Genomic DNA, 13991 nt, shown 5'->3' on the forward strand with positions numbered 1-13991 from the left:
AGGACAAGAAATCAATTACATAATTTTATTGAATCATAGCAAAAATACTTAGAAAAAATGTTTTCTAAAACCTCCTTTTATTTAACTCAATATATTTCAGCATTAATTTTTAGCTTTTGCTGGTTTAAAGTCATGATTGTAAAATATTTTTTTTACATTTTGTGAAATCTGGTATTAATTTTATTTATTCATGATGGCCTGCATAATATTTTTTGTCAATTTAATGGGCACGTTTTCTATTATTTTAACCTTAGCATGCTTTTAATACTGTTCTTACTATTCCTCTCACTAATTTCAGCTGTGAGCATTCTCCATAGTAATTTGACATACTGTTCATAAGATGGCAATTACAATTTCAACATCCTTATAAGAGAAATTATTTTCAGAATATATAGAGAAGAATATATCTTTTGGGGAAAAATTAATCCCTCTTTTTGTAGTAATTTGACACCTCTGTTCATTTAAAGATGTCAGAAATACCTTGCTTAATTTTTTGAATCATGCTTGAAAACATTAGTTTTTTCGTCATTTTAAATTAATACTTTCCTTACTTTGTTCTAATAATTAAACAGATAACTGGAAATACCTAATCATGCAATGGCTTTTGAAGACATACCAAAAAAGAACTGGTATAGCATCTTGGGTGCAGAACCCTCTGATAATTTAAAAGAATTGAAAAGAAAATATCAAAGGCTAATATTGTTGGTAAGTAAATTTTATGTCCTTGAAAGGCAAAATAATTCATTTACAAATACTTGATTGATAACTATCATATAAACAGAACAGGTATAGCAGGTATTGGTTATATTATACACATACATATCTTACTATTTGAAATTGAAACTATTATTTCTCCTCCAACCCCCAGGAAAACCATGACATTCTATAACTTTCTCTATGTTCTAAAAATGTACAAGAAATTAATTGCTGTTTTTTTTAATTATGTGAAATGAAAATTAGATGAAAGAACTATGTTCAGACTTATAAATAATTCTTTGTCTTAATTAAAGAAAATGCCTGACCTTCCTTTCTGAATTGTGGCAGCATGAAATGAATCAATCAGTGTTTGTGACTTTACAATTTGCTACCATGGAAGCAATTATAATGTCACTAGTACTGGATTGGCATCACTGGATAAATTAAGCATAAGACACTGACTGAAAAACAAATGAATCCCCCCATGCCTAAAAGTGTATGTTCAACTGCAATAATATGATTAAAAAACAAGTACATAAAGTTTTCTTAAGTGTGCCATCTATTTGCAGAATCTATATCAATGAAATCTGAGTTTTAGGTTGTTCTGAAGCTCCAACAGCCGATTAACTTTTCAACAAACTCCCCTAAAAGGTTGAAAATTGTCTAGTACAGTTGTCAACTGAAGTGCTCTTGAGAAGCAAAGCCATCACTGCCTCCTTCAAAGCAGCAAGACTACCATTTATTAATAAGTAACATGGCTCTAATGAACAGGCCATTGAGTTAGCATTCCCAAGGATCTTGTCAATCTCCTCAAACAGGCTCACACTGATTCCAGTTGATCACACAATACTTTGCTACTAACACCTTGAGAGGATTTTTCCAGTCACCATCTAACTCAAAGCATATCTGAGATTTTATTTGCCAGATATCTTGAATATTTCTAACAGCAGCCCAGAAAATGGTCCTGTAGTTTGCCATGATCCCTACCAGAAATTCAGTTTGACATTGTTGTTCAAATGCCAAGTCAGGTTTGGGAAGATCTGATTTTAGATTAAATGAAACCCATAAAATTACCTGAAGAATCTTTGATTACTCAATAAATTCGTTCACATACTACATTAAGTTATCATGTGGCTTGTTCAATAGTGGATTAACATGTTATATCATCCTATCCAATTGTGGTTTGTTCAATAAATCAAAATTCCATAAAACAATGGCTTCACTCAATACTGTGTGTGAAATCAACTTCTATTCTCTCGTCATACTAGTTATCAGAATGCAACTTGAATTCTATAGAAAAAGGCATTATTTAATAACTACCATAATTTTTAGCCCTCTCCTGATACATGAAGTAAGGAAGGAAGTGGATAAACCCCTTTTCTTCACAAAAGCAGTATGCTGTCAAGATTTTTTTTTTAAAAAGGAAACCTATGTTTAATGTGTGATTTATATGGTAACATTTTGTAGCTTCCATTTAACAATATATGAAGTTTTTAAGAGACCATGGCATTTTTTATGTATAAAATTTATTATTTGCTTTTATATCCTAGCTTTTCTCTTGAGACTTCAGTGTGTTCCCCTCATTCTCACCTCACAGCAATAATTCTGTGAATTAGGCTGGAGTAAAACAGAATTAATGGCTCAAAGTTCCCAATTGAGTTTCCTATTAATTGGAGGCTTGAGCGTGTCTTGTACAATATGTTAATTGAACTTACAGGTACATGCACGAATATTTAAGAATAGATACTGAGGAGGCAACATGATTTAGATATTAAACTATGTTTGAAGTTACAATTGCATCTGTTTACTTTTTTCTTTCTTATAATCCCTATCTTTTTCTAAGCAAATGGCTGTTAAAATTTAAATTGCTGTAATGGCCAGTTCTGAAATTACAAAGTCAGAGTACTTGAGTCTTCCTAAAACCAGGGATCTATCTGACAGCCGGATTGTTGTTCAAGTTGATAGCATGTCTATTTGAAAGTAATAGACAGGCAGAGTTTAGGGTGGTAAAATCACATGTCCAAGTATCTTATCACAGCTGGTTGATCTAAATTTAAGTCTGTAAATACTTCTACTAGTTAATGCCATGGAGCATCTCTTATCATAAGTTTAATCGAATCTAATATTCATATTCTTCAACTGTGATTCTTTAGGTTATGCAAGTATCTTTAGCACATTTAATTTTTAAATCTGTCCATAGTATTCAAAATTACATCTAATACAGTGCCTGTTGTGTGATGGATTGTAAGTATCCCTTGGCAAACAGCTGTTGCCAAGAAATAATTTGAACCAATAAACTGGAAATCTGCAGCCATGTTATTTAATCTATAGCAATGCACATACACACAATTACTTTTAATGTACGCTGTATATAATATATATTAATATACTTATTATTAGGTGATGGTATCCTCTTGATGGTATAATTCAGAGGCACTTAATTTTTGGTTTTGAATAACCTGTTTTCCCCAAAATAAGACATCCCCTGATAATAAGCCCAATTGGGCTTTTGAGTGCATGGCAATAAGGCCAAGTGCTTATTTCAGGGTTCAAAAAAATATAAGACAGCGTCTTATTTTTTGGGAAACATGGTAGATCGAATCAATTACTACTTCTGGGTATTTCCTGTATACATTTTTTAATATTACATCTTCTGTTACTTTCCCAAAAAGATAATACTAAAATATGATATTAGTAAAAATTAAAATGATATGTAAATGTTAGAGGTAATGGGTTTAAATTAATAGCTTTGAATAGGCAGCTTGAAATCCCTTTGTTCCTGTGTCAGAAATCCGAGCTAAAACAGGAGTTAGAAACTTGGAGCCCTCCTACTGTTGTTGAACTGTAATTCTCAACATCCTATGTTATTAGTTATGCTAGTTGAAACTGCTGAGTATTATAATTCAGCAACATTTCAAAGGCAACAGGTTCCCATCCCTGATATAAATCAGCTGCTGTCGGTTAAATGTTACTATAACCTCATTTTGTTTCTGTCTTATAACATTAAAAAACAATGTTACATGCTCATAAATCACACATTAAACATAGGTTTCCTTTTTTTAAAAAAAAATCTGACAGCATACTGCTTTTGTGAAGAAAAGGGGTTTATCCACTTCCTTACTTACTTCATGTATCAGGAGAGGGCTGAAAAAATATGGTATTTATTATATAATGCCTTTTTCTATAGAATTCAAGTTGCATTCTGATAACTAGTATGACGAGAGAATAGAAGTTGATTTCACACACAGTATTGAGTGAAGCCATTGTTTTATGGAATTTTGATTTATTGAACAAACCACAATTGGATAGGATGATATAACATGTTAATCCACTATTGAACAAGCCACATGATAACTTAATGTAGTATGTGAATGAATTTATTGAGTAATCAAAGATTCTTCAGGTAATTTTATGGGTTTCATTTAATCTAAAATCAGATCTTCCCAAACCTGACTTGGCATTTGAACAACAATGTCAAACTGAATTTCTGGTAGGGATCATGGCAAACTACAGGACCATTTTCTGGGCTGCTGTTAGAAATATTCAAGATATCTGGCAAATAAAATCTCAGATATGCTTTGAGTTAGATGGTGACTGGAAAAATCCTCTCAAGGTGTTAGTAGCAAAGTATTGTGTGATCAACTGGAATCAGTGTGAGCCTGTTTGAGGAGATTGACAAGATCCTTGGGAATGCTAACTCAATGGCCTGTTCATTAGAGCCATGTTACTTATTAATAAATGGTAGTCTTGCTGCTTTGAAGGAGGCAGTGATGGCTTCGCTTCTCAAGAGCACTTCAGTTGACAACTGTACTAGACAATTTTCAACCTTTTAGGGGAGTTTGTTGAAAAGTTAGTCGGCTGTTGGAGCTTCAGAACAACCTAAAAGAGTAGATCCCTTTCATTCAGATTTCAGGCCAACACTAAGGCAGAAGTGGTCCTACTTGTTAATGGCTTCTGGCAAAACTAGGGATAGGTTGATCCCAGCAGCTTTCAGTGGCATTACTCATGGTATTTTTCTGGCTGCTTGTGGGAATTAGAAGAGGAGTATACCTCTTTCTCTAAGGTTGAATCCAGTTGGTGCTGAGAGCAAAGAGAGATCAACTCTAAAGCTCCTAATATGTAGGGTATTTTAGGACTGAATACATTTAACCCTCTTCTGTTTAACAATTCCATGAGAGTACTAGGTGCAGTTAACGGTTGGTTTGAGATCAAGTATCATTAGTATGAGGAAGCAGCAATTGCTCCATAATGCAGTGGGCAATTAGAGGCATATTGTGTACAATGGTTACCAGTAGACTTCCAATTGCGATTCAAGATGTTGGTTATCCTCTACAAAGTCTTTCATAGCATAGAACCTATTGATCTAATGGACTGTCTGTCTTCAATAGTTTGTTTTTCCAGTATTATCAGTTGGCATGCTCCTGGTCTTCTCCATTAAGCAATGTCATTTGATGGAACCTAGGGAAGTACAATAATATTCACCCTGAGATCCCCCCTGATCCCCTTCCCCAAATGTGTTGAAGAGAACTTTGAACACTTGGGGTTTTTTCTTATGCTTTAGGATATACTGGCTGTTCCTCTTCATTGCATTGTTTTTAGATTGGATGGTTTTATTCTGGATGCCTGCAGGTTTTTTTTAACCTTTTTATTGTAATGTTTTTACTTTATACAGAGTTGTGGAGTTCAAAGACCTTATAAATTTTAATAAATAAATAAATTTAATTTAATAAATAAGCTCATCTTATTAATATTCCATCTGAAATATATGAAGTAGCCTAAACCTGCAAGATATGTCATATGAAGTAACATGTCCAACATGGTCACATTTTCTTTACATATGAATCATCAAGGTAGACAGATAACAGTTTTCAAGCTTAGGATGACACAGAGCTCCAAAGCACCTGAGGCAGATGACAAATGTAGAATTTTTGCAAATTTAAAAAGAGCATTTTTATAATAGTAAGGGTTTTTTTTAAAGCTATCCAGTCATCAAGAATGGATGACTTACAAATTTAATAAATTGTTATTAAATTTACAGCTCAAAAAACACCCACTGAACAAAAGATAGCTGTGGTTAGTCTGATAAGGATGCAGATTTCACATCCTCTTATATAGCAGAAAAAGCCACTGAACTGTAGAGCCTTAGATAAAAGATACCGGTAGATAGGCAACTTTGCAATGTGATAGACTTTCCCATTTTTATTTATAATGAATTACTCCATTCCTTCAGCTGTGCAGAAAGTATTTGCAAGGTTTCTGGAAGCTTTATATAACACATTAATATTCTTTCGATACCTCTTCCCCAAACCCTCTTCTGTCAAATTAATATTCACTCTTCACTATTAATTTAAGTTAGATTTTCCATTCCTTTTTAATCCCATGATTAACTCCTGTAGTTCTAAGATGACTTTCAAATCACAATTGAGAGTACAGAGAACAAAGTTGTTTCTTTATACCTCTTAAGGGGAAACTATGTAAATTCATAATTCATAAAATTCCTAGATGCTACTGGTAGTACTATATGGGTCTGTAGAAGAGCATGAACTTTCAGGATGGAAGAGCCACCAAATATCAATGTGGAAAGTGGCAGTTGTTGAATTGACGTAGCAATTAAAGCAAAACTTCAAATGAGGAATTATTGCAGTAATTTGTAATTATTTTTTTTCAAACAAAACATTTTATTGACTCAAAAATATGGATTTAAAAATTGGCTAAATATTGTTCAGCTTGGATTTTATTTAGGTTCTTGAATATATTTGCATTATTGCTCTTGTAAATATTTAGTTGTTTCTTTTGACATTGAATAAATAGAAAATGTACCAGTTATTGTAAAAGCAATCATATTAAACAGTCTATTCCATAAAAATTCATGTGTTCAACCAAAAAAAATTCCAAGATGTGGATTGATAATATTTGACTGAACATGATGCTAGTATGTTCAATTTTTAAAATGAGTAGCTATCTTGAAGATACAAATTGAAGTTTTATGTTCAAATCCTATTTTTATTTTATATATGAATAAAATACCCCAAGATTTCCTGCTACTTTTTATTCAAGCATTTAGAAAATATGTTGGAAGGGAAGCTCACATTTAACTTTACATTTTTTTCTGCTGATCTCCCTGGTGCCCAAACTAGCATTTATTAATAGTAGTATTTTATTTTTTCTCTTAAAATGTCGGTTTTGCATTTTACGTTTAGAAAGCCATTGTTAAAAGTTAATTGATATAGATGCAATAAATACAACGTCTGATTATATTAAATTTGGTAACAAAGTTGAATCCAGAAAAAAGGATATAGGTTTATATGTGCAATTTATATAAATTGCAATTAATATTTGCAGGCCTAGAGCATGAGTAGAAAACCTTGCCAGGAGCAAAAGGATTCTAAATTGGAAAGTTTAGGATGTTCAACATAGATGAAAGGGATGAACATGGGACCTCAGGAAGAAAAATGTTTGAATCTCATTTTACCAGTAGGGCTCTATATATGTTTTGTGCTAGAGTTTTTGGAATAAATAGGCACACAAGTTGCAGATTAAAACACTTAATTGATGTATATAGTTTGGGGTCTTTTCTTTCTAGTTTGCAGTTTGAAAAGGAATATGTACGCATTAATGAAAAATAGCATCAGTAAAAATAGTTACATATGATCAATATTTTTTAAATAGTGTGAAGAAAAACACATCTTTGAATGTAATATTTCAGAATACATTAGGTGGCAGTAGTGTGCTATATTTGTTACTAGGCCTTTATCTTAGATATTTTACTTTTTTTCTTAATGCAATTTAAAAATGGATGAACCGTATCTTTTAATTATTTGTAATCTTGTGTTTATTATATCACTTAAAGATTTAATTGCAAAGTTTATAAACAGTTATGCAACTTTTTTGCATTAAATAAGTTAAACATCGTATAATGAAAACAAAATAAATTTTAAATATTTGCAAGTTGAATATATGTAAGGGCAGTGGATAGTAACACTTTTAAAATACGCATTGAATTACTGCTTGTAGCATTTCTTTGGATATGGATCTTTTTTATTTCCTTTTAAAGTAGCAACTTGAAGAAATTCTATTCTTTCCCCTGAGACTAAATGTAAAATTTTCACATATATGTGTAAACTCCTCTTATTAAACAACTGGAATAGGTGATTGTGCCCTGCTAATTAGAACTGTGTCACACTTAGGGTTAATTTCCTTTTTAATTAATCAGAGCTTAATATAATCTTTCTTTCCCACTCTTTTTTTCTCTTCTACTCTCTTTTTCTTCTCTTGGACTTTCTTAGGCTTGAGTTAACGTCTTAGTTTTTAAGCCATTAGCATTAAATCTTTACTTTTATAAATACCTGCCTTTTGTTTATCCATCATGACTGTAACCATTGCTCCTATTTTTTTCAGTTTCATGTTTTGGTACAATTGGTGTTATTTTGAGAACACGAGTTTTTTTAGTATCAAATAAATGCTGATGAGTCCAAGCAGGCACAATTAAACTTTTAGCATGGTGTTTTCAATGTTGTGTTGAAATATTGAACAAGAGCACATAACTTGGGATCTTTTTCTTTCCTTCACTGTATTTCACAGGTAAAAGGACTGGGGGAATTCAAAACTGGTACAGCCATGTCATTAATTTGGCAGAAAGATCAATTAATAGAAGAAAAGCATTGAAGTGTTGACAGAGCATGCTATCTAATTAGTACCTGATGAACCATGTAGGCCACAGAGCAAAGAGCTAGCTGTTGTACAAGACCTTTTATGTGCAAGTCATTAAGTCTGTATAGTAACCAAACTAAAAGATCTTAAATGGATGAGGGTTTTTTTCACCAAAGAACTATCCTGTGATGTGTCGAGGATCTCCCGTGGATTTTGTTAGAAGTAAAATTAGGAGCAGGTGTTTAGATCATGTGCTACATCAGTTACCTCCATTACTTTCCAGGAACAGTTACTTACCTGATATTCCACTTTTTCATTGGTGTTTTTCCATTTCACAGTTACATTTTATCTGTAATTATTTTATAGAGAGTTGTTTACACACACTTGCACACACACACGCATGCACACACACACACTTCACGCTCATTTGGAACACCCTAGTGTTCCATCTTCTTAACAATGGACTTCCCAAGGTCTTGAACTGTTTTGCCTAACAATAGAAAGAATCCCATATGTACCATTAAAGACCTGCTTAGGTTTCCCCCAAATTGCCAATAAATCAGATTCCTTGGATGTCCCACCCTGTAGGATAGGAAATTCAATTTGAAGATTTCAACTTCTATAGAAATCTTTGCTTTCTCGTTATTTCTCGGTTTCTATTTCTTATAAAATTTGGATTCAGTTATCCTTGAATAAATGGTTGATGATATCTCCTCAGAACTGTGTTCTGTTCTTCTGAATTTTCCACAACAAAGTTTTGTTTATAATTATCTTAAGCCATTACAAAATACAGGGCAAAACCTCAAATGAAGAATTTAACTTGAATCCAGAGATTCTATTAATTTAATTCTTCTCTCAGATTTAATAATCATAGAGGCAAAGACTTTTAGCTCTAAAGTACTGGGTGCGTATTCATAAAAAAGTAGATGATGCAGAAACCCAAACAGGAAATGGGGAAAATGCTATGAAATCTGAAATGTATAGGCCAGGGTCTCCTGCCAGAGCAGGGGGCTGGATTAGAAGACCTCCAAAGTCCCTTCCAGATTCCTGTTCTGTTCTGTTCTATTCTATTCTATTCTATTCTATTCTATTCTATTCTATTCTATTCTATTCTATTCTATTCTATTCTATTCTATTTTATTCTACTCTACTCTATTCTATTCTACTCTACTCTACTCTACTCTACATTTTATTCTATATTCAGTCAGTCAGTCAGTCAGTCGAATGTCTATTGAGATTCTCAGTCATCCAGGTCATAGTTTTCCCAAAGGTGCTTTTTCAAAAGATGACTGGACTGTCTGGTTTTTCTTTGAAGACATTTCACTTCTCATTCAAGAAGCTTCTTCAGCTTCCATTCCCCACCATCCAATCAGAACTGAAGAAGCTTGTTGGATGAGAAGCGAAACGTCTTCAAAGAAAAACCAGAAAGTTCAGTTGCCTCTTGAAAAAGCATCTTTGGGAGAGTCAGTCATTTCCAGCCTTTTTTTTTTCTTTACTCAAGGTGAACATATCCAACACACCTTCCTCATCCTATTTTCTCCATAACAGCAACTCTGTGGGGTGAATTGAACTGAGAGAGAGTGACTGGCCCAAGGTCACCAAGCCAGCTTTCATGGTTAAGGCAGGCCTAGAATTCACAGTCTCCCACTTATAACCTGGTTCTCAATCCTTACATCTTTCTTCCTTTTTTTCAGAGCAAAAGAAAAATCCTTTGAATTCTGTTCAGAAGTTCCCTGAATGTAATTTCTTTTTCCTCACTTTGGATCCAGAGAAATACTGGCCATTCTGGGAACTTGTATTGTGTATAGCAACTCTCTGATTTCAGATTATAGGCACAAATAAAATGAACAAAATGTCATATAATGTAGATCTTGATCAGTAGAGGTTTCCATATGAAAGAAACTGTTCTTTTTCATTCTGTGTTTATATTTTGTGGTGGGAGCATATTCACTTTTCTTTGCTTGTCCAGTCTCTTATATTTCCTTTCCTTGATAAAAGTAAACATCTGATTTCTAATTGATGTACAGTTCTTTCAACTTTATCGTATTATCTGGACTCATTTCATTTTAGTTAATCAGTGTGTGGCATGTGCAGGAAATGACCAAATATTTGGTCCTCGAGAAATTATTAGCTTAATAATAACCAATGTAGTTCATTAATTATCAATTATTCTTAGGTAACAAAGTTCAGTTGTTTTTGCACAAGGCGTATAAATCTAAGAGCAAATTTTCTTAATAATCTGTTCAGTAGTCTGAACTGATTAAGTAGCCCGTTTTTTACCCCTCTGACTTGACTTAATTTTATGGAAATTTTTGACTTGTATATTTACTTAGACTTAAGTTTTGAAGCTTGGCTATGAAGTATTTTTTTTTATTTTACTCATGGAATCTCAATATGAAAGGATTGCCTGTTGTATGTTAAAATGTTTGAGGATTTTAGAGATCTTTTTGATTCTTTGAGCTAAGCCAAAGTCTACTATTTTTCATTTCATAATGCAAGAAACAAAGAAACAAAAATAGAAATCAGGAAAACAGATAATGTATTGAAAGAATTATATTTATGTCACTTTTAGGAGATAAGGGAAACTGAGACCAGGAACTGCTGTTAAGTCAATTCTGTAGAACAGTGGTTCCCAAAGTGGGCGGTACTGCCCCCTTGGGGGGCGGTGGGATGATTTAGGGGGGTGCTAAGAGGGGAGGGGGTGGCAGGGGGAGGGAAGGGGGGCAGCAAAGAAGTGCTGGAAGTGGGTTTGTGCGGCATCGGCCATTCCTCTTCTGGGTTCGCAACCTGAAGCTCAGATCATCAGACTAGCTGGCCAGTGCGCATGCAGGCACCAGAAACTGAAAGTTTGTTTTCCACCGTGCTCATGCCCACTGGGCAGCTCCTCTTACCACACGTGTGAGGCTGAACTGTTGGATGCTTTCTTATTGCTCTCCTTGCTTGCTATTGGTCGCTGCTTGCCCGAACCGGCTCCAAGCAAGCAGTGCAGGCGGTGGCGCAAGAGCTGTTGAAGTTTGTGCACCACTAGCTTGAAGGTGGTCTGGAAAGGAAAAAAACTGCAGCTGAATTAGGCGGGACATGCCCCACCCAGATCCCTCCAAACGGGTCTCCCTTCGGTAGCCTCCCCACTGAACTACGCAACCCAACAGTGATCGTCCACCCAAACGGAGCCCGTTCTTCCGAGCGCCCGCTCTTTCTTGCAGCGAATGAGCTGGGGGCACGAAAAGCACTTCCCGCTTCTCTACTTGCATACTGTTACCGGCTCTGTACACTCCCCAAGACCAACAAGACGCCACTCCCCGGGGCCACCGGCCGCTACCTGGGTGCAGAGCCTTTAACAGAATGCAGGCAGAGGAGAAGCAGGAAAGCTTTTCAGTGGGAAGGCTACTGTAGGGAGAGCCGTTTGGAGGGATCTGGGTGGGGCATTTCTCACCTAATTCGGCTGCGTTTTTTCCCTTTCTAAACCAGCTCCAAGCAAGCGGTGCAGGCAGCAGCAGAACAGCTTTTGAAGTTTGTGCACCGCAGCCCATTCCCTTACAACGTTAAGAAAGAGGCATTCGGAGAAATTGGGATCTTCGCTGCAGACCCCGATGTCACCAGAGGCCTTCCTGGAATGGCTAGTATGCGGCCAACCAGGCCTGCCACCCCCCTTCTGAGGATCCAGGTGGGCAGCCATGTGTATGTGGGGGGAGCTGTTGCCACCGTCATTGCTGCCGCTGCCATCATTGCCACCACTGCCGTTCTGCCAGAAAAGCCAGGGCCAGTATCAGTAAGAGTTGGAAGGGACCTTGGAGGTCATCTAGCAACCCCCTTCTCACGCAGGAGGACTATACTAGGATTCGAGCCACCTTTTAATTCTAGACACCTGCAGCCCATTCCTGCCTCCTCAGGTGTTGGAGCGTGTGTGGGGGGGATGCTTTTCAAGGAGTCACAAAGGGGGCTGAGAGCAGAGTCATTCTGACAGTGTCTTTTAAAATTGCTTAGAAGAGCAATTTTTTTCCCTAACAATAATGGTTTGTATACTGTGGAATAAAACATATGCTTGGAAAAAGTACTTGCAAAACTTGGACAGAAGGAAAAGAAAGGAAGGACTGGACTCATTATCAGTAGCTAGTAGTTCATTGTTATCAGTGACTCCCACTGATTCTAAACTCATTTTAAGACTGGGATTGGTGACTACTGAAATTTAAGTATTCAACACTGGTCTCAGAAATCTTTGAGAACCTGCAGAGGTGAAGACATTAGGTGGCCATCAGTCATTACTTTAGTGATGAACTCAAAGAGATCAGGCATGATATTGCTTATTTATCAGAACTGTTTGCAAAGTTCAATGAAGTGAATTTGCAGTTGCAAGGAAATGAGGTCAATTTTATTAAGGCCAAATTTGTCATCTCTACGTTTATTTCAAAGTTAACTCTTTCAAGCGCAATATAAGCCATCACAAGCTATACCAATTTCTGAGCTTGTCCGAGCTAGAAGAGAAAGGTAGGATATAAGATGATCTGCAAGGTTTTTGTGACCATTTGGACATGCTGCATAAAAATAAGTCTGAGCAATATCAGGATCTTCTTTTGATGGAAATTCCAGATTGGGTGATAAATCCATTTTCAGATACTGAGGAAGATGGGTAGTGGAGGAACAACTAATAGAGCTGCAAAATGACATTGAGCTGAAGTCAAAGTTTAAGAAATCGTACCAAGAGTTTTGGTTACAGAAGGAAATTTCTGATCGCTATCCTGCATTATGGACAGAGGTTAAGAAGCTCCTTGTTGCATTTGCAACATCATATTTGATGGAACATGGTTTCAGTGTGGTCATCCAACTTCTCTCCAAGCAAAGAAATCGACTCCAGATTATTGAATGTGGTGATTTAAGACTCCTGCTAAGTGACTTAAAACCAGACATTGGGAAACTGGTATCATTTCATCAAGCCCATCGATCACATTAAGAATTTACTGAACAGTGAATTCTACTAAATTTTACTGAGTTTACTAAGTTAGTAGTTACTAAGGTTCTTGATAAATGGCTATCAGACTTTGAAAACCTGGTATCACTGGATCGTGTTCAACAATTTTGTTGAATTAACAAAAGATTTTTAAATTGGATTTTGAATTCAATGTGCAATTAATCGTTACAGTTTTGAATTTTACTGCTACTATCTTCCTTAGTGGATCATGCAAACCGCTATTCCGAACGATGCTATTTATAGGGGTGGGAAGCACTGAGGATGAGTTTGTAGCACCAAGGAGGTGGTGGACTGAAAAAGTTTGGGAACCACTGCTTTAGAACAACCTCCCTGTGGAGATCAGACTGTTTCCTTTCCTGAATTACAAAATAGAATAATCTAGAGGCCACTCTAATCTGATTGGGCAGATAGAATCATAGAATGATAGAGATGGAAGGGACCTCGGAGATCTTCTAGTCCAATCCTCTGCCTCAGGCAGGAGACTTTATATTATCCTGGACACATGGTTATCTAATCTTTTATTGAAAGCCACTAGTGATGGAACATGCACAACTCCAAGAGGCAAATTGTTTCATTGGTTAATTGTTCTCATTGTCAGGAAATTTTTCCTTAAGTTTGGATTTCTCTTTAACGAGCTTCCACCTGTTACTTCTTGTCCTGCCTTCAGGGGCTTTGGAGA

At 35.6% G+C, this 13991-nt stretch overlaps 1 protein-coding gene across 1 annotated transcript in view; it reads left to right on the top strand.

Moving 5' to 3' along the window:
* DNAJC24 (DnaJ heat shock protein family (Hsp40) member C24) overlaps positions 1-13991 on the top strand; it is a 36299-nt gene that overhangs the window by 4073 nt on the left and 18235 nt on the right. Inside the window, exon 2 of the mRNA XM_034417199.3 lies at positions 573-705. Within this exon, the coding sequence (XP_034273090.1) occupies positions 598-705 (108 nt within the window). The 5' untranslated portion in view covers positions 573-597. The remainder of the gene's footprint in view (positions 1-572; positions 706-13991) is intronic.

Source organism: Pantherophis guttatus, chromosome 1 (genome assembly GCF_059756535.1).
Source record: "Pantherophis guttatus breed Tessera chromosome 1, ASM5975653v1, whole genome shotgun sequence".
Classification (NCBI taxonomy): domain Eukaryota; kingdom Metazoa; phylum Chordata; class Lepidosauria; order Squamata; family Colubridae; genus Pantherophis; species Pantherophis guttatus.